General features: G+C 33.0%; 7 protein-coding genes and 5 pseudogenes across 12 annotated transcripts, besides 2 other annotated features; 7 read left to right on the top strand and 5 right to left on the bottom strand.

Annotated features, from left to right (window-relative positions):
* Positions 1 to 3,020: part of a mobile genetic element that runs on past the window's edge.
* A 1,944-nt stretch (positions 3,021 to 4,964) lies between these two features.
* On the top strand, positions 4,965 to 5,198 carry TVAGG3_0455020 (serine threonine-protein phosphatase family; the record flags this gene model as incomplete). Its single annotated transcript, XM_051234794.1, has 1 exon — positions 4,965 to 5,198. One exon carries the CDS (start codon positions 4,965 to 4,967, stop codon positions 5,196 to 5,198), a length of 234 nt encoding a protein of 77 aa, XP_051104524.1.
* A 4-nt stretch (positions 5,199 to 5,202) lies between these two features.
* On the bottom strand, positions 5,203 to 6,051 carry TVAGG3_0455010 (uncharacterized protein; the record flags this gene model as incomplete). The annotated part of the gene is made up of 1 exon (XM_051234793.1): positions 5,203 to 6,051. The coding sequence occupies one exon, from the start codon at positions 6,049 to 6,051 to the stop codon at positions 5,203 to 5,205; it is 849 nt and encodes a 282-aa protein (XP_051104523.1).
* Positions 6,052 to 6,069: 18 nt separating this feature from the next.
* On the top strand, positions 6,070 to 6,772 carry TVAGG3_0455000 (annotated as a pseudogene). The gene has a single exon. A coding segment is annotated over exon 1 (703 nt).
* Positions 6,773 to 7,452: 680 nt separating this feature from the next.
* Positions 7,453 to 22,123: part of a mobile genetic element that runs on past the window's edge.
* On the bottom strand, positions 7,975 to 8,602 carry TVAGG3_0454990 (annotated as a pseudogene). The gene has a single exon. A coding segment is annotated over exon 1 (628 nt).
* On the top strand, positions 9,132 to 9,296 carry TVAGG3_0454980 (uncharacterized protein; the record flags this gene model as incomplete). The annotated part of the gene is made up of 1 exon (XM_001280126.1): positions 9,132 to 9,296. The coding sequence occupies one exon, from the start codon at positions 9,132 to 9,134 to the stop codon at positions 9,294 to 9,296; it is 165 nt and encodes a 54-aa protein (XP_001280127.1).
* TVAGG3_0454970 (phage tail repeat-like family) lies at positions 9,674 to 9,898 on the top strand (the record flags this gene model as incomplete). The annotated part of the gene is made up of 1 exon (XM_051234792.1): positions 9,674 to 9,898. One exon carries the CDS (start codon positions 9,674 to 9,676, stop codon positions 9,896 to 9,898), a length of 225 nt encoding a protein of 74 aa, XP_051104522.1.
* On the top strand, positions 10,150 to 10,725 carry TVAGG3_0454960 (His-Me finger endonucleases family; the record flags this gene model as incomplete). The annotated part of the gene is made up of 1 exon (XM_051234791.1): positions 10,150 to 10,725. One exon carries the CDS (start codon positions 10,150 to 10,152, stop codon positions 10,723 to 10,725), a length of 576 nt encoding a protein of 191 aa, XP_051104521.1.
* On the top strand, positions 11,823 to 12,485 carry TVAGG3_0454950 (uncharacterized protein; the record flags this gene model as incomplete). The annotated part of the gene is made up of 1 exon (XM_051234790.1): positions 11,823 to 12,485. The coding sequence occupies one exon, from the start codon at positions 11,823 to 11,825 to the stop codon at positions 12,483 to 12,485; it is 663 nt and encodes a 220-aa protein (XP_051104520.1).
* On the top strand, positions 12,829 to 13,423 carry TVAGG3_0454940 (organellar and viral DNA polymerase type B; the record flags this gene model as incomplete). The annotated part of the gene is made up of 1 exon (XM_051234789.1): positions 12,829 to 13,423. A coding segment is annotated over one exon (595 nt), but the record flags the coding sequence as incomplete, so codon positions are not given.
* TVAGG3_0454930 lies at positions 16,652 to 17,196 on the bottom strand (annotated as a pseudogene). Its single transcript has one exon. A coding segment is annotated over exon 1 (545 nt).
* On the bottom strand, positions 20,300 to 20,756 carry TVAGG3_0454920 (annotated as a pseudogene). Its single transcript has one exon. A coding segment is annotated over exon 1 (457 nt).
* Positions 21,130 to 21,874, bottom strand: TVAGG3_0454910 (annotated as a pseudogene). The gene has a single exon. A coding segment is annotated over exon 1 (745 nt).

The following is a 22,123-nucleotide window of genomic DNA, read 5'->3' as shown; positions in this document are numbered from 1 at the left end:
TTTGATACAGTTTTAGTTTCTGGATTATATGAAAGTTTATTAATGTGCGTGATTCCTTTAAGATTAACACGATGTTGAACATTTGATAGACCACCAGTAATTCCATTACGGAGAATGTGATAAGCTTCAACTGAATCTAAAGTCATTGGTAAATTATTTTTTAATGCATAATTTCTTAAATTGATTCTTAAACGTTGAACATCTTCATCTTTATTTGATTTTACGACATTGCAATAACAACACATTAACTGACAATTTTCTTTGGTATGTGGTTTTTCATTATCGATTCTATCCAATGTTGGTTTATTAGCATATGTAAACGCTTTACCACACATTTTGCATTTAGATGAAAGGATTAAATCGTGATAGTATTGATAGTCATTCATTGAAACATTGTTTTTAGTATCCCTTTCTGCTTTTTCATCTTGTTTCTTATATGATTCAATTTTATATTTCCAATACTTTTTCGTTAATTCAAAACTTGATTCCACATTTTCTTCTTCTGGATATGTTTCGTTAGGATTGAAGTTCTTATATGCTAACGCGTAACGAATCATTGATGCATTCGATGATAAAGAAAGATTATGAAGCATGTCAATTTTATAAACAAATGTTTCTTCAATAATTTTATCAATTGGGTCAATCATAATTTCAACGTCTTTATTGCAATAATGAATAAAATATTCTAATCTATTCTAAAATTTTTAGCATCATTGAGATATATTTGATAATCTATCGGATATAGTTTCTTGAGTTAATGCTGAATAAAATGAATCTTTCGTGAATGGTTCCTTTTTATAATTCATCTTCGTAATTTTCCCACGTGATGAATTGATAAGGGAAAAAGGATTTAACACGTGATTTATTGTTTCCGAAATCTTGAGTGAATTGGTCTAATGTCCCACCCGCTATATAATTTCTGATGTCAATAAATCTAATTCATATGGACAGTTTGTTTTCTTTACAATGATTTGCTTAAATTGAGAAGATGAACCCAGCATTGATTTTATTTTCCATTTTGCAGTGTTTAAATCACGAAGAATTAAATTTAAATCAAACTTTCCCGAATTAAAACCTATGATATTCACTTTATTAAATTCTTCATCTAAAAGCTCTTTCATTGCTTCCTTTTGTTTCTCATTTAATGTATGAGACAAAGTCCCCGCCGTTTGGTCCGTTTGCGGCTTCATTAATTCTTCATATTGTTCAATATTTGATTTAGCAACTAATGAACAGGTTGAAAATAAAAACTCAATCCAATCAGAAATAAAAGAATCACTCGAAGTTAAGCAAAAATTCCTCGTAAATGTTTTATCACGGTCTACGACCTCGCCGCTTTGCGGCTTTATTTTGACAGTTGATGATACCATAAATGGTTTTAAGTAAGCGTTCAAAGTTGCACATTCAGAAAGTTGAAGTTCTTCTTTAGTCTCTAATGTTTCGAAGTCAAAAGTAATATAATATCTTGTTGGTTTATAATATTCCTGCAAATTATGTGCTAATAGCCATTGATATATCTTCTGTTTCGTGATATGTGGTGCATATGGTTGTTGTGTGTTTTGCAATTGAACGTCTTGAATTAATCTTCCATTATTTTCTTTACATTTCTCACAATGTTTTAAAAATCTTCTTTGGTTTTTCCTTTCTGGATCATCACGGATAGAATAAACTTCTTCTTTGCAATATGGACAAACTTTATAGCCGGTGAGTGCTTCAACGTCTGTTATTCTGTCAGCGTGAAGTTTTCCACATGGACTCTGTGTTAATAAAATATTTACTGTTTCAAATTCTGGATCTATCATTATTGATTCCACTAATGGAAAGTCTACCTTGTTAATGTCTACGTCTTCTGGTTGAGGGTCACAATAATAAAAATCAATATTAACGTTTAACATTCTTGCTAACCTCTCACTTTCTGATGAAAATGTCAAACCCTTCATATGCATCTATTGCTTCATTTAAATAGCTTCTACGAGTTTTAGGATTAACACCATCAGGAATGTTATAGAAGCGTTTAAATAACCTTCTACCTTCTGCTCTAATTTGATTATCATTCATTTTAGCTGTTCCATTTTTGTTCATTTATGTAAGAATAAAAATTAAAAAAATAAATAAAAATAAAGTTTATTTTTTTAAAGTCCAGGGCTAAAGCCCATAAAATGAATTAAGAACACATAAATTTTTATCATCCGCGACGTGACGAATACATTTTAATTTACTCAAGAATGCGTACCCTGATACATTAAATCTAATTCCTGTCTTATTTAATTTCACAACTTTGAAAAGGAATGTATGAATAGCTATAAAATGATGAGATGATGTTTTATGGGTTGCTTCCATTTTTTCTGAAATAAATGAATAAATATAATGCTTATACGTTTTCATATCTTTTATGTTCTTAATAATGAATGGTATAGACCTTTCAACTTCATCTTCCTTCGGTGCTGTTCTTTCATATGAAACATTATTGGTATCTTCAATAATGAAACCACAATCGCAAATAAAATTATATGTACCAATTGTTTCTTTTGATATTTTATCTAACAAATCAAAAACTTTATCAACACCTGTGCATTTATTTAAATAATAATTTGTGTAAATATCATGGTCTTCTTTCTTAATCGTATTTGTTGCATATGTTACATTTTTCAGTGCTTTTTGAATTTTTTCAGAATCAAGAGGAGGTAAAGTAATATACATGGATAATCCCATCGTCAATAAATTGTAACTTATGTTTATGAATAAATTTAAGTACCTTCTTCTGAAAGTGTTTCGTCTATTTTCACCATCTAATAATTTTGTGTTGATTCTGAGACATAATTTTTATATCTTTCTTCATGAGATTTTTGAACTGCTGATTCTGAAGCTGGGATATTCATTAAACCCTCTACTTCATTTTCATTATATTTTTCAACTTCTCTTAATTCCTTAATTTTTTCATCTATTTCATCTCTTATTTTTTCCAGTCTTTCAATTTCATCATATTCATCATCTTTAATCCGTTCTTCATAATATTCAGGGAAAACATCAGGTTCTTTAGGTTTTTCTTCAGATGTGGGATATAAGAAATTTATAACATCATCTTTATTCATTTTTCTATCATAATCAAACTCATTTAAAAACTCCGGCGAATTTTTGACAATTTCTTTAAATAATATTTACTAACCTCATAACCCGCTTCCTCTAATATATCCTTTATTTCCTCATTTGTGAATCCCAATTTTTTAACGTTGTTAGTTTTGACACTCATTTTCATACAAATTAAAAAATAAATTATTCAAAAATGTAAGACATGAATTTTTAAAGTTTATTTTTTTATTTTTTTTATTTTTTTTATTTCATTATGTATGGGTTTAGTGTAAATGAGGTCAGGTCAGGTAAGTGGGGCTTCCAGGCGCGTTGCGCCCTCTAGCCCATAAGAAATTTTGCCCAAGACCCAAGAGGAGGACCGAACCCCAGCCGACCAGCCGGTGACAAAACCAAAACCGTTGTTATTTACATCATATTAATGGTGTCACTTTTTAAAATATCACTTTTTATGTCACTTTTCACAAATTATATATGTTTTCATGTTTTGTCACTTTTCTGTCACTTTTCGGGTGAAAACATTTTTATTATTATATATAAATGAATTTTACAAAACCGCCGTTACTATTCTTTGGAAATAAGAGTAGATGTAAAGATATTATATTGAGAGAACTTAAGAAACTACCGAATGGTCTAACATTTGTAGATTTGTTCGGTGGAAGTTTCTATATATCCCATTTATGTCATACCGTATTTCCTGACTCAAAGATTATATGCAATGACCTCGACAATTATATGGAGCGTCTCAAACATATTCCAGACACAAACAATATATTGAAAGAGTTAAAAGAAAAGATACCTATAGGTAAGATGGAACGTATACCATTAGATAACAAAAATATTGTGAGAGAGGTTTTGAAAAAAGCAGAATATATAGACTGGGATAGTATATCTGCTAGACTATTATATAGTGGTGCTATAAGAGTTCATGACATTGAAACACTTATGTCAAAAGTTTTATATCTTAACTATACAAATGTTTTCAAAGAGGACATAGAAAAATATATTGAGGGTATAGAGTTTGTGAGATGTCATTGGACAGAGTTGTATGAAAAATATAAAGACAAGGAAAATGTTTTCTTTATAGTGGACCCGCCGTTCTATAACACATGGGATTTTCAATACCAAGTAGACTGGACTTTGAGAGACTCTTTAGAAACTTTAGACGTTATACATAACCATCCATGCTTTTACTTCACATCCGATAAAAGTGGTTTGGAAACCGTTATGAGATGGTTAGAGGACATACATGACTATGAGTTTATATATGACAAGATAGAATATGAGAGAGGTCCTATAAACTGGAGAAAGTGTCACAATAAAGAAATTTTATTAGTAAGTAAATGTGGTTTGAAATAGGACTACTTGTTTTAGGTTTTTTCCATTGTGTCATTTATTTATTTGACGTGGCAGAAAGATATAGAGAATATGAAGATGAACCAATGCCTGCAAATGTTCAGCATATGTACTCGTAAGAGATATTTTTATCTAATATTAAATGGACGCACAGAACTTAGCGAATGCACAGCAACCTGGACAACCAAACCCAGAGAATATTCCAAATGAAGTTAGAATACAAACTGCAATGGCAAACTATGGTCAAGTGCCAACAGATGTACAAATGCAAACTGCCATGTCAAATGACGCTGCGTTAGGTTTGCCACCATGGTATGCAAATATGAGATGGAAAGAGTTTTATACAAACCCTGAAGTGGGATATAAACAACTTTATGCAGATGACGCGAACACAGGAGTTGACCCAGAATATGTTTTACCAGAGGAGAAACAGAATGTATGAGCTCCAGTTAAAGAATGCTATGGAACTCAACAGGAAACGTAAGAGACTAGGCGGACATTAGATTTTTACATATAGTAAAATGGGTTTCTTCAGTAAGATAGGAAACTTCTTTCGAAATGTTGGAAGAGGTATATGGAATGGAATAAAATCTGTCGGAAGAAGAGTATGGAACGGTGTCAAAAATATTGGTAAAAGAGTAGGTCAGTTCGTTGGTATTATACCTAAAGACCCTGAACCAGAAGAACAAGCTCCTGTAATACAACAGCCTGAACCTGCACCACAGTCAAGTTGGCAACCACAACCGGTATATTAAAAAGTTATATTTTTACCGTTCGATAGTAGTTGTATATGAAACTAAGTTCTAAGTAAAACGCATGGTATAATGGAATTATTCTTTTTCTTCCATCTGTAGTAAACCATACTTGAAAGTCTGAAATACTTCCACTTGGTGGTTCGTATAACTTTGTAGGTTTTTCGTAAAAGTCATTTGCCAAGCATAAGAAAGAGTTTTGGGCGCCAGAAAATGAAGCATGAACTATCACAGCATCTTGGTCGAAAACATCTTTAAATAAATATGGTTCATCTCTTGCATATCGACTGTAGATATTTGCTAAAGGAGGTTCAACTTTCTGATTTAACATTCTTTGCAAATAATACCATGACATTGCAGTGAATTCTGTATATATTTGTTCGTCTTTATTTGGATTGTCTTCGTAGATTTGAAATGACACTTGTGAATTTTGTTTGTCATATACAATTCTCACATAAAGTGTGCTATCGGTATTCGCATATTCATCAGCATATTTTGCATAACATGAATTTATTTTATCTTCTATATTTTTTAATGCAGCCTGTAGAGAAGATGAGAGGTCAACTTGTATTAGCTCAATTTCTTCCCACATTTTTCGTTGCCCTTCAGATGTATAATCTATATGAAACCTTACAATAAATGGAAAACTTTTATCTTCTACAGACACAAACTTTATTCTTCGAAAGCCAATAGCTTTTGTGACAGATGGGTCTCTTAACCATCTTAATGGGTAGTCAAAACGATAGCCTTCATGCTTTATAGTATCTAAGTCAAACTTTTGACCGACATTAGTAAAAAGTTCATCTAATGGTTTAGTTGTAGCAACTCTAGAATTTTCTTTTTCTATTGGAAGCATATTTTATCTATAATAAAAATGTCAAATGAAACAGCGTCTATGCGAGAAATACAACACAACCGACAACTCATTATGCAAGCTCTAAATAAGAACACAACAAACTTTTCAAACTATTCTAAGATATCTGAGTCATTGAAAGGGGTGACTTAAAACTGACATTAAACCCTATAACAGATGAGTTTCTATTTCAAGACAATAAGAACAATACTGTCTGTATAAATCCAACAAAAGGAACTTTAAACGAGAAACCTATAAATGAACTTCTTTTGAAAGCAGATGTTAACAACAAAGCTGACAAAGAATATGTAGACGATGCAATAGCAAAAGAAGAAGAAAGAGCTAACAATGCTTATGCAACAAAAGAACATACTCATCCTGAACTAGCAGACAAAACATATGTTGACAATAAAATGTCAAGTGAAGTGACAAGAGCTGAAAACGAATATTCTAAAAAGACTCATATACATTATATTAATCAAATACCAAGTCTTAAGGAAACATTAGAGACAAAAGCAGATAAGACTCATACACATTCTATATCTGATATTACAAACTTACAAGAAACCTTAAACAGGAAAAGTGACGTTGGACATACACATACATCTTCTGAAATAACAGACTTAAACGTTAGCCTTGAAAATAAAGCAGATAAAACATATGTCAATGAAATATACCAAAGTTTGATAGGAACAAAAAATATTGAAACTATTGTTGGTGACTTTTCTGTCAATGAAGAAAATAAATATTTTAGATGGCAGTTTGTACAGTCCTTAGAAAATGGTACACGGTATAAACTCATTCCGAAAAATAACAATGAAATGTATGTAAGCTATAAAAAGAATGATGGTACACAAGTTAAAGTTCCATTAGACAACAACTGCTACTTAAACTTATATGGAGACGAACAAAAGAAATATTTAAGAGTTTATGAAATGGCAGATATGACATTGCCTGACCCAGCTCCAGCACCACATTATTATGACTATGGAGATGACGACAGAACACCACATGTAGATGAACAAAAGCTAACATTATATTTAGATTATTATAGATATAAAAGATATAATGCAATAGAAAAAACGAGAATAGTATATTATTATACAGATGACAGAAATAAATATTATAGTCAAGACTTCACTTACCCTGAAAACATAAGATTATATTATAAAAATATTCTGACACAAACCAGAAGAAACCTGAAATAGTTGCACTATATTTTAAGTTCAAAAGAGACAATCCTATAATATCTCATATGTTTGATTTAATGAACCCAGTAGGTTCTATTTATACATCTATGGATGCAAGAGGTCCTCAAGTAATGTTTGGTGTTGGTGCATGGGAACAAATAGTCGACAGGTTTTTGTATTGTGCAAACTCTTCAAAGGAAACAGGTGGAAGTAAAAGATTTCAGGTGAAAATTTACCTGCACACAGTCATTACATAGATTTAAGTACATCTCAAGCAGGTTGGCATAAGCATAGATATTGGGATTGGTCAGGAATGACAAAAGGTAAAGGATATGATGTTAAAGACGACGTTAAGTTTGCTATAAATTGTTACTGGAGTGACACTCAGGGAGAAGGAAACCATACACATTTCGTTTCAGGATATACGCAAACAACGGGACAAAGTAAAGAATACATGCCACCTTACATGACAGTTTACGCATGGTATAGAATTGCTTAGTCGTCATTTTCAACTTCTTTAGCATATTCGTCAGGAGTTGTCTTATATTTGTTAGGAACTGTCTTTGAAAGTATACCACCTTGAACTTTGACAAGTTTGAAACGAGGTCTGACAATAGTAGTTTTATCTTCTGCTTGCAGTGTGTACATTTTGCCATGTTTGCCTAAAACTTCATAATATTCTCTTGTATACTTTCTTCTATTTTTACGAACACGAATGTGAGTACCTGTCGGGTTCCCATTGTTGTCATAGTCAATAGTATTTTCATATGGGTCGCGTTTAGGTATTTCTATTTTTACTTTGTCACCTTTCTGAAGTTTGAAGCCCGGCATTCTTTCTTGTTTGTCTCTTTTGACTAAATTATTAAATATATAGTCTTTCTCTAAGTCAGGGTTGTTTTTCATTTCTTCGGGGGAGTGGTTTCCCAAACCTTTTTGTTTACGGTTATTGTAAATATTTAAAACTTGTCTCATCTTTGCCATGGAGAAGTGTCTATATTTGTCGTCATATGACATTTCATTTGCTTCACCACCTTGTGATTGGTTTAAGTCTCTTAACATTTTTATACAACCGTCAATGACACCAAGAGCAGAATGGTTTTGGTCGACAATGAAATATTGGTTTACATTTTTTGAACGCAGATAGTTTTTAATATCATCTGATTTGAAAGAACTTTCACAGTCAGATGTCAGTTTTGTGTTGGATGGTATTTGTCAACGAATATTGTCAAAGCTGCTAAGATATCTAAAATAGCTTTGGACTGTAATGGTATGGCTTCACAGTATCTTGTGTTTTGACCAACAAATATTAACCAGTATGGTGGTCCATCTTCTCTATACCTCGGAATGTTTTCCAAGATATCCATAAACCAAGCATTTGGTGTTGAACTAAAGATTTTATCATGAGTGCTTTCTTTGTCGCTTTAGAAACATAGGGTCCTTGTTCGGATTCGTCATTTTTTACCCTATAAGAAATGGGTTTATTTGGCGCATTAGCAGGAGTCGCATCTAGATTTTTTACCCGCAGTGGGAACAATAGCCAGAGGTGTATTTGGAGTTGGAAGGAAGATTTTGAGTACATTAGGTATACTGAAAGAGAAAGCACAACCTATTATACAAACTATACAGAAAGGTTGGGATGTAGCACGAGATGCAACAAATCTTATTCCAAATCCTGAAACAAGAGGAAAGTTCAAGGATGGATGGACAATGTAGGAAGACAAGCAGGAAACTATTATAACAAAGCAAATGACTACTATAACCAAGCAGGACACTATATGGACCAAGGTGAAAGATTCTTTAACAGAGGATATAACCATGCACAACAGTGGGTAAACAATAACCAACCTCAACCGCCTCAAACGTGGGGAATGTAAAGTTTTTTATTGAAATGAAATGAACAATGCAGCATTGAGACAAATGAGTTCAAGATGGATTTGTCGGCTTCCAGCATTTAAACCGATACCATATAGTCAGGCTCTGCATGTGAAACTGAATGATATTATTAAAGGAACCATCCCACCTCCACAACAACAACCAGTTGAAAACAAACCAAACTAAAATTTTTTACTGAGATGAAATGACCGAAGAAGTTGAAACGGTAGATTTGACACCACAAAAAAAAGTTCAGAACCATTGTCAAAACCTGTCAAAGAACTTACAGATGAAGAGAAAAATTCAATAATAGAAAGTGCCAGGTCTGGAAATACAAACCCTAACTATAAAGTCACTTTTCATAGAAATGGAACGGCTAGTATCTCAAAAAGAAACAGACTCTCACAAATAAAATATTGAAGTCTGAAGGAGCTTTCGAGACAACAGATGGAAAAGTTTACTTCACTGACCAACAGTTCATTATAGAACATCTCATTGACTTAGAGTCGAAATATTCTAAACTTTACAACAAACACAAAAAGTTGAAAGGAAAACAAAAACAAATGGCATATGATATTTATGAAGATGTTGACGACACAACTGTTCCTGCAAGTGAAGTAAAGTCAGAGAAACCGAAAAGTGACGAAAAACCGATAGAAGAAGAAAAACCAAAAACTGAAGATAAACCAAAACCAAAGTTTAGTTTCCAAACTAAACCAAGTCAACCTTCATTAGCTGGTATGGGTTGGCGTCAAAGACTTATGGCAGCAGGCGGTTATGTAAAATAAAGAAAAAAAATTTATTTTTATAAAAATGCCCCCATATAGAATGGACAGAAAGTCTGCTAGAATAAAAGCAGAGTTACAAAGATATGGTTGGAGAGTTTCGAAGAATTTTAAATATAGGAAGGGAAGACCCATAAAAGTCTATGACAAATTGTCTGGTCTTCGCTACGAAATGGATTTGGAAACAGCACGTGCCAATTATCCAAACAGACTAGAGAGGTTAGAAGAAGAACGTCTTATGGACATGCCTTTCGATGTTAGTGAACCTCAAGTTGAAGGAAACTTGTTTGTTAGATGAGAAATATGAAATTCACTGTTGTGAGTCATTTGAAGTCAGAAACAAAAAGACAAAAAGAGTTTTAAGCGAATGGGAGCGAAATGACGGATATGCTATTATGAAGATGGGTGGAAAACACTATCTTAAACATGTTGTCATTGCAACTCATTTTATACTGAATCCTAACAATTTACCTTTTGTAGACCATATAAACCATATAAGAAACGACAATAGACTTGAAAACTTACGTTGGGTCACTCGTTCTGAAAACAATAAGAACAAAGGCAAATTTGGAGATATTGTATTCGAATTTGTCGACGAACTAGAAGATGAAACAATTGAAATTACAGACTATGGCAAGCATACGTTTGAGTTTTACTACTATAGCGAAGAACAAGACTCTTTCTACTTTTATACCGGCGTAAACTATAGGAAATTACAAGTATATTTTACTAAGGCGGGCTATGCTTATGTAAACACTAGAGATACAGATGGAAAATACGTTCAAATACTTCTTAACAAATCCAAGAAGCTATATGGCATACCATTTTAAAACAATATATTTTTACATATATTAAATGCTTCAGGTTGAAAAACAAAGAACAAAAGTAGCAGATACAAAACCGTTAGACTATATCTTTACAAATGCTGGTAGGACTATTTCAGATGAAGAAATTTCATCCCGAGCATACAGGTTTGACTATCCAATTCGTTGGCTTCAAAGTCCTTCAGATGCAAAGGCAATAGGATTTTGAAGAGTTTTGTTTTCAAATAGAACTAACGCATTTATGTTCGCAGTATATTTTCATGGGCAGTATAAAGGTTCTGATGGTCTCATAGACAAATTTGACGAAATGAAAATCTTTACAATTCGTTCCGACGAAAGTCTTGAAAAAACTCTAAATGACTTTCAAACTCAAATGAACAAATACTACTGGGAATTTCAAGAAAAATACGACTCTTTACTAAATGGAACATACTATCTGAAACTAGAATATGACAAGATGAACTCCACCGTTTCATTTCAAAAGATTGAAATTAACCCTCCAAGAGATACAGAGTTTTTATTTTGGGGAGTAGACAAACGTTCTTGGGCACAATTTCTTCGGTTACTAAACCAGAACGAACCATTACCACCAGATGGTCCATTTAAATTTATACTTCCACCAGCAGATTTGACAGTTTATAGAAACGTGTTTGACCCTCAAAATGTCATGTGTCATGCAAGTTTCAGTTCAAGCAACAACAGTTTTCTATGTATTGGTAAGGACTTTTATGACTTTGCTTCTAAATTCTACGAACCACCTAGTAACAGTTTCTCTGACTTTCAAGTTTGGTTCACAACAAACGGTGTGCAACATATTATTCCATTGTACTATGACTTTTATCTCGAATTGTCTTTCATATATAACTACGGAAAAGTGCTGAAAAAGTATTGAAAAATGAGTTTTGGTTGAAAAAAGAGGTGGAGCCAAAAGTGGCTCGACCTCAAAACAAGCATTTTGTGAAGAATATACCAATCGCCGGAATTCCGGCGATTGCTTTTTATACAAAATTCAACAGGTGAATTTTCATGAATTTCCTTAAGACAGAAAAAATATTTTAGTTTTTTAAAAAAAATATTTTTTTATTTTTATTGTAAGAACAGAAATGTCAGTCGAAGCAAAAACGTTCACGAACAAATCTAATGGCGAAACATTCACAAAAGGCACTTACAATGGTATTGAAGTCTTACGTAGAGACAAGGATGGTTATATAAATGCAACAAATATGTGTCAGCAGTTTAGGAAAGACTTTAGAAAGTTGTTGGAAAATAAGTCCTGGGAAGAGTATTTTAAGGCATTTTGTGAAGAATATACCAATCGCCAGAATTCCGGCGATTGCTTTTTATACAAAATTCGTGCAGGAATTCCGGATGAAATCAAACAGGTTAGAGGAACGTATGTAGACCCAAGACTTCTAAACTATATAGCAATGTGGGCTTCTCCAAAATATTGTATAGCAGTTGGAAAAATTATGGACTCCATAGACAAGAAAGTTCATGAGAAATTAGATGAAGAAGAACTCGAAGATACAGTAGAGAATGCAAAACCTTTGTTCGAACAAGAAGTTAGAAAAATGTGCGAAAAACAAATAGAACATGAACGTGAGATATGTTATGGTTATAGAGACTCTCCATACGAACTAGACCAATGGGAACAAGAAGATTTAAAGAGAGAATTTAGAGAATATGAACTCGCTAAAATTTCATTAGAAGCTGCAGAAAAGAAGTTAAAAGTTTGGGGTCGTTTTGTACAAAAATATTGTGAGTAAATGAACCATTTTTTTTCGGCAAAAATATATTTTAGGTGAAGAGGTGAGATCTCACCTCTTTTCTCACCTCTTTTTTCACCCGTTGAATTTTGTTGCTGAAAAAGTATTGAAAAATATATTTTAGGTGAAGAGGTGAGATCTCACCTGTTTTTTCACCTCTTTTTTCACCCGTTGAATTTTGTTGCTGAAAAAGTATTGAAAAATATATTTTAGGTGAAGAGGTGAGATCTCACCTCTTTTCTCACCTCTTTTTTCACCCGTTGAATTTTCATGAATTTACTTAAGATAAAAAATATATTTTAGTTTTTTAAAAAAAATATTTTTTTATTTTTATTGTAAGAACATGTTAGCAACAACTTCACCAAACTCGTTAGTCATGAACCCAACTTCAATGTTAGTAGAAATGAAAAGCTTCATTCCTTCTTCATATACTTTCGAAACAGAAATCCAGAAGATAAAGCAAGAACTTCTCCAAGGAGATTTAGATTGCACTGCAAAAGATGAAACAAATGAAGAATATCTTTATGAAATGCAGGATATTATTGACCATCTACCTAAACTTCCTGAAATACAACAACAAAAGCTTACTATTCCAGAATTCGATGAAATAGAAGTCAAAGCAACTGACTCAGTAGAAATAAAGAAGTTCATACGTAAGGTTAACTATGAGTTTCTTGGATTTCATTGCAACCACAAAGTCATGGACAAAGACTGCGATATGGTATATAAGAATGTTTCTGACATATATAAATCTGAAGAATTTAAGACCTACGACAACTTTGTTTCGTTAGTTGCTGAATGTGTATGGCAGATAAGAGATAAAGATAAAAGAGGTAAGGTATGGAATGAACAAATAAAACCCGCAACTTTTGAGTTAAAGAAAACCATTGACGCTATAGTTGTTTTAGCAGGTAAGGTTTCAGAATATAACGCAAAAATGAACCCACAATGTTCTAAATGTAAAGCAGCAATGAGGAAATATAACTACTCCGTCAAAGAGATAGAACGTATGCGAAACGACTATGCTGACTTAAAGAAAGAAGCAGAGAAACCAGCAGAAGATAAAATGGACATGTTGACATTTCTAAACAAAAACTATCCAACAGCTGACGATTTCCTTCTTTCAGATGTCAAGAAGAAATATAAAGATACATTCAATATTGTGAAAACTTTTGACATACTGACAGAAGAAATAGAAGCCACAAAATTGTTTAGAATTTCAAATATACATCGTACAATTCATGTAAAACGCTTGTGAAAAAAGAGGTGAGAAAAGAGGTGAGAAAAGAGGTGAGATCTAACCTCTTCACCTAAAATATATTTTTGCCGAAAAAAATGACCAAATTTCATGATATAACTGTATTTTTTTGACGAAGTGAACTTTGACACTTCGTTTAAAATACACTATTTTTGTGTTATGAGTGACGAAGTGAACTTTGACACTTCGTTTAAAATACACTATTTTTGTGTTATGAGTGACGAAGTGAACTTTGACACTTCGTAAAAAAAATCCCTGAAATCATATCTTTTATACAAAATTCAAGAGGTGAGAAAAGAGGTGAGAAAAGAGGTGAGATCTCACCTCTTCACCTAAAATATATTTTTGGGTCATTTACACTCATTGACGAAGAAGTCTTGACAAAACATTTACGAAGAAGTTTATTTCCTGTGTTGTTGTCAAAATGTCATGTTGTCACCATTTTCAAAAAGATGTTAGTTGACCGAGGGACCGAGGGACCGAGGGACCGAGTGACACCTAAAATATATTTTTGCTGAAAAAATGACCAAATTTCATGATATAACTGTATTTTTTTGACGAAGAGAACTTTTACTCTTCGTAAAAAAAATCCCTGAAATCGTGAAAAAATGACCAAATTTCATGATATAACTGTATTTTTTTGACGAAGAGAACTTTGACACTTCGTAAAAAAAATTCCTGAAATCGTGAAAAAATGACCAAAAATCATGATATAACTGTATTTTTTTGACGAAGAGAACTTTGACACTTCGTAAAAAAAATCCCTGAAATCGTGAAAAAATGACCAAAAATCATGATATAACTGTATTTTTTTGACGAAGAGAACTTTGACACTTCGTAAAAAAAATCCCTGAAATCGTGAAAAAATGACCAAATTTCATGAATTTCCTCATATGTTTGCTACCCTCGAAAAACTGAGGATAGAGATTCCGTACGAAAATCGTAAAAAATTGCGACCCAGACTTTTTTCGGGGTCGCCAAAACTCTATGAAAACAGTGAAAAATTGCGAGTAGGTAAAAAAACCTGGTCGCCAAAACTCTATGAAAATCGTGAAAAAATGACCAAATTTCATGATATAACTGTATTTTTTTTACGAAGTGAACTTTTACTCTTCGTCAAAAAATCCCTGAAATCATATCTTTTATACAAGATAGAAAAAAAGTTAGTTTTTTATAAAATATTTTTTTTATTTTGTATGTAAGAACAGAAAATGACAAACATTGAGTTTGAAACAGTTAAAAAGATAGACAATGACACCAAAATGGTTAGAATAGGTGATTTAAACGTAAGATACTCAAAGAAATACAACAAATATTCTTTGTCAGACATTCTAACACTATCTGGAAAGAGAGCAAAGGACTGGGTTAGAAATGCTTCAACTCAGAAAATTTTGACAAGAAATCCTGAGCTTTTGATATCGGTAAGATTCTATGGAACTACAGCATATCTCATCGACAAAAGTCTTATACCAATAGTTTTGTTATGGTTAGACCCAGTTGTTGGATATAACTTCATAACATATGGTTCATTCGATACGGAACGTTGCAGTGAAGGCTTACTTTACATCGTTCAGAAACCGAAGGACTTCAATACAAAGAGATATAAGATAGGAAGAACATATAATATAACTAAAAGATATGACAGTATAGTCAATAGAGTCAAGGTTGTGTTTGTTAACGATATGAGAGCTGCTGAAACAGAACTACTTGAAAAGTTTGAGAAAATGTATGGTGCTCCCACGAAAGGTAAAGAAACGTTTGAAGTAGATGAGATAGATAGTGCTATAAAATTATTTGACGAAGTTGCTGAAAAATACATGTAAAGCGTTTATTTTTGGTCTTTTGTGAAAGTCAGAAGAAACAACAAAAGCTTTTACGACCTTGCTAAGATTTACAAATCTGACAGAAATTGGTTCTATCGCGAAAACTTACCGATTTCAATGACACCGAATGAAGATGTGAAACAAATAGTTCAAGATACGTTACCTCAAACACACTATGATATGAAAGGTTGTACAATACTTACCTTCAAAGAAGATTTGCCATTGTTAAAGGAAAAAATAACAGAGTATTTTGACAACTTCAAACAAGCAGAGTAAATGAACCATTTATTTTTCAAGCTTGACTTCAGATGGCTCAGGTAGCTCTATAAGGTAAATTGTCTTGTCAAATCCTTCTGGCATTCCGAGTCCTTCCTTCTGGCATTCCGAGTCCTTCCTTCCGACAGAAAAAGTTTTTCCTTCCGACAGGAAAAGTCCTTCCTTCCGACAGGAAAAGTCCTTCCTTCCGACAGGAAAAAAATTTCCTGACAACTGGAAAAAAATTTCCTGTTGTTCGTCCGTAAACCATTCAAATTTTCGAAAATTGAGAACTTTTTGGTCGAACTTCAGAAAAAGTTTTTCCTTCCGACAGGAAAAGTCCTTCCTTCCGACAGGAAAAGTCCTTCCTTCCGACAGGAAAAGTCCTTCCTTCCGACAGGACACAAACGAATGTCCGACGTACCTCTTCCTGAATGTCTTCCAAAGCCAGAAGAACCGAAAGCTGCAGAACCACAACAGACTAAGACTAAAACACTTACATTTTTACGCTTGACTTTTTACAATTTGAACTTTGTTTGCGTAGATATGAATTCTGAAAGAAGTATGAGGGTCTTGTATGACTTTGTACTTCTCCCATAGTTCATGTCTGTCAAACTTACCTGCCATGGACTCTTTCATAAGTTCCATGAAATCGTCTTCGGACAATCCGGGAAAAGTATATATTCAGTAAGTATTCTCTTTACATCCTTACTTAAACTCTTGCTGTCTGTAACAAATGACAACTGAAATGTTAAAGTGTCTGAGCTTCTTAAGAATTCGACACATGTCTTGTTCTCTGTTCTTTAACAAAGGATGAGAAGCAAAGTCATCTAAGATAAGAAGACATCTGTAGGGTAAGTCTTCCAATCGTAAGATTGCAATTTCTTCGAAATGTATTCTATCTCTTTCTGTTTGTTTCTGAAGTGTTTCTTCTCTAATATTCTCTGCATTTCCTCATTTGGGTCTTTGAACTTAGAATTTATATACTCATTTATAGCATTATACTTCAAAACTCTTCTTTGGTACTTCTTTATCCAATCTAACAACTCAGTATCCTTTATACATACTAACTTAGACTTCTTTATAATATCTTTGAACGAATTGACGGTTTGGTCAAATTGACCAGAAGTCGAACAAATGACAACTAACTCATAGAATGGGTTTTTCTCATCTAGTTCTTGTTGTTGTGCAGCCATTTTAAGATAAGTGAAAGTCTTACCCGACCCAGGTGGTGCAATTAGACCTGTTATACCATTCTGAGCAAATAAGAACTTGTCATGTATAGGCTTTATCTGAGCATTTTCTAACTTCTCTTGTTCTTGTTTAAAACATTCTCAAATTTCTTGTCAATGTCAGCAAACTTTTTTTCTAACATATTTTTAGAAAAATTAAAATTTTTATCTTTTAGAAAATGTCTAGCGATTTCGCTATCTATATTCGAGACAAACTTTTCGACAGCAAAACATCTGTCGACCATAAAATCTTACATAGTGTAAACAAGAAAGGTGAATTTGTTCTAAAGTTCTGTTTCTGGGAATATGACAAGAACCATAAAACATTACAAAGAGCAGTCTTAAAATTTGTCAATGACAGACTTGTTGACAGAGATGACGCCGATTGGAAAGATGAAGTCCAACAAAAGTTCTTAGAATGCAAAGAAGACACATGCGCTGTTCTTGAAGATGAAATAGAAAACAGAATAGAAGAGCTATTAAAGGACAAAGAACTTTTACAAAAATATGGTTCTGAGAAGTTTGACATAACTCCACCAGAGAGAAAAGAGAGAAGAGAGAAAAGAAAGAAAAGAAAGTAGAAGAAGAGAAGAAAGAACCAGAGCCAATTCCAGAGAAGAATTGACATGTAAAAATAAAATTTTATTTTTAGAACATTTCTGGGTCAATGTCAATGTTCTCTTCCTCTTTAGGGCAAACACTGGCTTAGACTCTAAAATCTTTTTACCCAATTTACCTTGAACTTCAACTATCTTAGACTCATAATATTCATAGTCGTCTGCTTTCTTTGGTTCATAAGGTATAACAAGTTTGTATGCTTTGCCTTCTTAAGTTTTGAGAACCTTTCTGTCAAAATTTTCTTTGACTGTCAACAAACCTTCTATGTCTAAGTCTTCAAATTTGCACCATTTTTCTAACAATAGCAAACTTAACTGGTTCGATGTTCCAAACTTTGTCAAATGTAGACTTTTTCAAAATGGTAGAAGTAAACATTCAAATATGCGAATGGAGCTAACTTATCTTTGACTTCTGTCATGTACTTGTTTACTGAGATGAATTTCGTCATCTTTTCTATCGGATAAAAAAATATTTTTTTTTAAAAATTTACTCAGAAAAATTTTTCTTTGTATATACACCATTCTGTATGTCTAAAAGATTTTTGACGTTTGCCAAGAATGTACGTTTAGACGCTGCCATATAACCATATTCTTGACAATATTGTTTATACGAATCGTACAATGACCTTTCATCTAATGACACAAAGTCAGTTTCATCTACGAACAGTTCATAAACACTCTTGTTTGCTTCTAACATTGTTTGTCTCTCTTCGGTATGTGGAATTTGTCTTGGATTGAACTTAGAAATATCTAATGTCATAAAGTATGAGAACAAGTGGTTGTAAAAGTCAGATGTCAAAGTTTCTGCTAAGTCGTCAAAATATTCTGTATCTTGCATATGAGCTTCTGACGTTCTGACAACTACATATCTTCTGTCAGAACTTTCTAACTTCATCGGAACAGCATTGTTTGAAACCATAATGAAGTTTGCAACATTTTCACAAACTCTTTGGTCTTTATACTTTCTTTCAACAACTCCAACTTTATCTGTTATAAGACTCTTCAAAGCATCTGAGTTCAAAACTTTTGTTGTATCTATACTTTGAAGTTCATTGCAAACTATAAGTTTCATATTCTCTATTGAAGAGTTAAATTTACCGCAGATGTTTTCTAAGTTTGTCATATTAGGGTTCGAATAACCTTCTAACAGTTTGCACAAAATATCTGTAAAGAAAGTTTCTTACCTGTTCCTTGTTTTCCAATTATAATGAGAGCAGTTTCATTTTTAGCACTTGGATGTTGTAAGATATTTGCAAACCAACATAAGATATACTCATAAACCTTTTCGTTTCCATTGCATATAATTTCTTTGACATGGTCTAACCAAGCTTCTATAATACTTCTTTCCATTCTACTTGTTCGTATTTATATCCAGTGAAGATAGAATAGAAGTTTGGAGAAGGTGTATAGAACTTTATACCTCGAACTGAAAAATCTTCTAACTTTGACAATAAGATATCCCAAGCATCTAACATCTTCATTCCAACTTGTACAACTTTTATTTTCTTAAGTTTCTGTCTACATTCTTGTTCTGAACACTATTGTTGCTCTTGGTTTGTTAAAGACAACATCCCATTCTTTCATAACATAACATTCTGGGGCAGAGTCAACATAAATGACTAAACGTTTCAAATTCTCGACTGCTTTGTTATAGTCTCGAAATGGACACATATTTCTGAATGCTTGGAAGTCATAAAAATCTGAAACATCTATTCTGTACATTTTTATAAAAATAAAAAAATATTATTTTTTTATTCTTGACTTTTGTTGCATTTGTTCATTTTTGCATTTGTTGTTCTTGAGCTATTTGTTGTTGAAGTTGTTCTTGTAATACAATACTTTCACCAGTTGCATCTTCCAATTCGAAACTTTCTGCCGTCATTGACAAATACATAGGACATAAAAGTTTTACAGGAACAAAGTTTGCGTCAACTAATGTCAAGTTTATGTTTGCAAAGTGTTTGAGTTACTAAGCTGAAAACTCTGCATTCGAATGAACAATAGGCAAACCAGCAGAGAAGTGTTGTTTATACGCATGAGTATCTTTTGGTCATAGTAGTTTCTGTCGACATTCGAATAGCACTTTGAACCTAAGTTTGAAACAATATATAAATAGTGTGTACTTAAAGTCAATGGAAATAGACCTTGTATGACACCTTTTCCTGTTATAGGAAACTGTTGGTAGTAAAACCAGATATAAGTTTTGTATTATAGCTCATATCGTTTATAGTAAACTCAGTCGGACATCCAAACATAATGAAACCTGCTCTAGTTGCAGCACATGTTACATCCGTCCTTAAAGTATTAAATAAGTCAACAAAACCTGTTGGTGGTATATCTGAGTAAGTATCTTCAAAGAAGTATTTTTTACCATTCACAACAATAAAGTCTTCTGGTGTCAAAAGAGCAAAACAGGCTTTAGTCGTCATCGTGTTTAAGGTTCAGTTTACAATATCGTCCTTGAGGACTTTGTAAGTTTGTTGTTATAGAATTATATGACTCAGGGTTTTTAGTCGTAATAGTATAAACCATTATGTCTTCTGCCATTTACTTAGCAATAAATTTTAATGAAATGTTGTGGTCGTCAAATATTTTTATAACGTCTGGGAAACTATATTTTAAGTTCAACGTTTCACCTCCTTTCATAACGTATATCTTGTCAATGACATTATATGAAACACCACAGCAACAATGTCGGGTTCTATTTCTTTGATGTTTATATCGTCTGCCTCTGTCAAAAGTTTCAATAGTTCTTTCAAAATTTCACGAGGTGCGATGACATATGAGTTCACTTTTACAGGGTTGTGTTCGACCAAGTTTAACATTATACCTAAAGCTTGACAAATCTTCTCCTGAGTTTTAAGCTTATCTTTCAGTTGCATGTAGTAATTTCGAATATCTGCAACAGAACTTAAGTCTCTGCTAACTTCAGGATATGTTGGTTGTTCTTTTACAGGAACAATTGTTATACCATCTTCGTCCTCGTATGGTTTCCCCACTTCAACATCTCTGTCTTTGACATTGACAACAACACTTTGACTGTTTGTTTGAGTTGGTGAATTTAACTTCACATCTGCCACCGCCATTAAACCTTTTGAAACACTTATGCTTCTATTTTTCGGAAATGACATTTTATTTAGAATAAAAAGATGGACGTATTCGGATATCTCTTCGAATTGAAGCAAAACAAGTTTATACACACAAACAATACAAATACATTGACAGAATAGTTCTTTACACAAACAATGGAAAATGTTATAGAATAGCAGTCTTTGCTGAACCTAAATATTTTCATAAAGCAAAGAAAGTTGGTATAACCGAGATGGTGAAAGTTCTTGAGTTGACAAAAATATAACTTCAAAACTGACCGATATTTCTAAAGGAAAGTTTATAATACAATTTATGTCAAAACTGGCGTACTGTCAATATTTGACGGAGAGAAGTCAGTTCAAGAACAACTTACTGACCTGCTGCCAAAATCTGCTCGATGGAAGCTGTCGTTATACCAATCTGAGGAGCCCCAGCAGGTTTCATCGAACGAATCTTCAAAAGAGCATCTTCCGTGAAAAGTGCTATTGGTTTTGTAAACTTCTTTGCTTTCAATTCATCTGGACCGTCTCTGTCACCAGTATATTGTATTTGAACTGTACCAACAGTTGAAATACCACCCATAAAGTCTTCTGAGTCAGCAAATGGAATGCCAAGCCAAAAGTTTGAACGGTCTCCATTTGTATATTGAGTTTTTTGACCTCCTGTATGAGTCCATACTTTCACATATGGCATAATAGAACTTTGCATTTCAGGGTTAATGGTTGTTGTGAAGTTGTTGTTAAAGTTCATAGCATCTAATGTCAAGTTGTATGACCTCATATCCTCAACTGTAGAATATTCTTCTCTTGGATAATATTTGCCATCTATGTTTATATGATATTTAATACCAGGGTTGTAGAAACAAGAATAGTCATTTATAGTTCGTCTGAACAGTACAAACATAGTATCTGCATGTTTCATTGCAGTTGTTAAAGCAATATCTGTTCTTGCACCTGGGTCAGCACTTTGGTTTCCAACTTCACCTGCAAAGTCTTTGACAGATATTTGGTGTATAGGGAACATAAGTGGAACTGCAATATATTTGGCAGCTAAAGCATTTGAAATATCTGGGTCCAACATATAGACTGCAAGTCTGCTTTCTATTCTCTTGCATTCAAACTTTTCGCATGTGAACTTAACTGGGTCCCAAGCAGTTCCAGCAGCATTGAAATAATAGTTTACTTCAGTGTTGAAGTTTGAGAAACCAAAGTCTAAGTCAACTTTCTTTGCAAAAGTCACAGAACTTGGCTCCACCAGTTCCAGCTACAGTAAGAGTGAATGGGTCTTGTGTTGGTGCAATGACTAAGTTATTTTTGCTTGGAGTAAGTTCGATAGAAATTTTTCCTGCCCAGTTTGGCAAGTA

The sequence above is a fragment of the Trichomonas vaginalis genome, chromosome V (genome assembly GCF_026262505.1).
Source record: "Trichomonas vaginalis G3 chromosome V, whole genome shotgun sequence".
NCBI lineage: Eukaryota > Parabasalia > Trichomonadida > Trichomonadidae > Trichomonas > Trichomonas vaginalis.
This window is presented reverse-complemented; position numbering and strand designations above follow the sequence as displayed.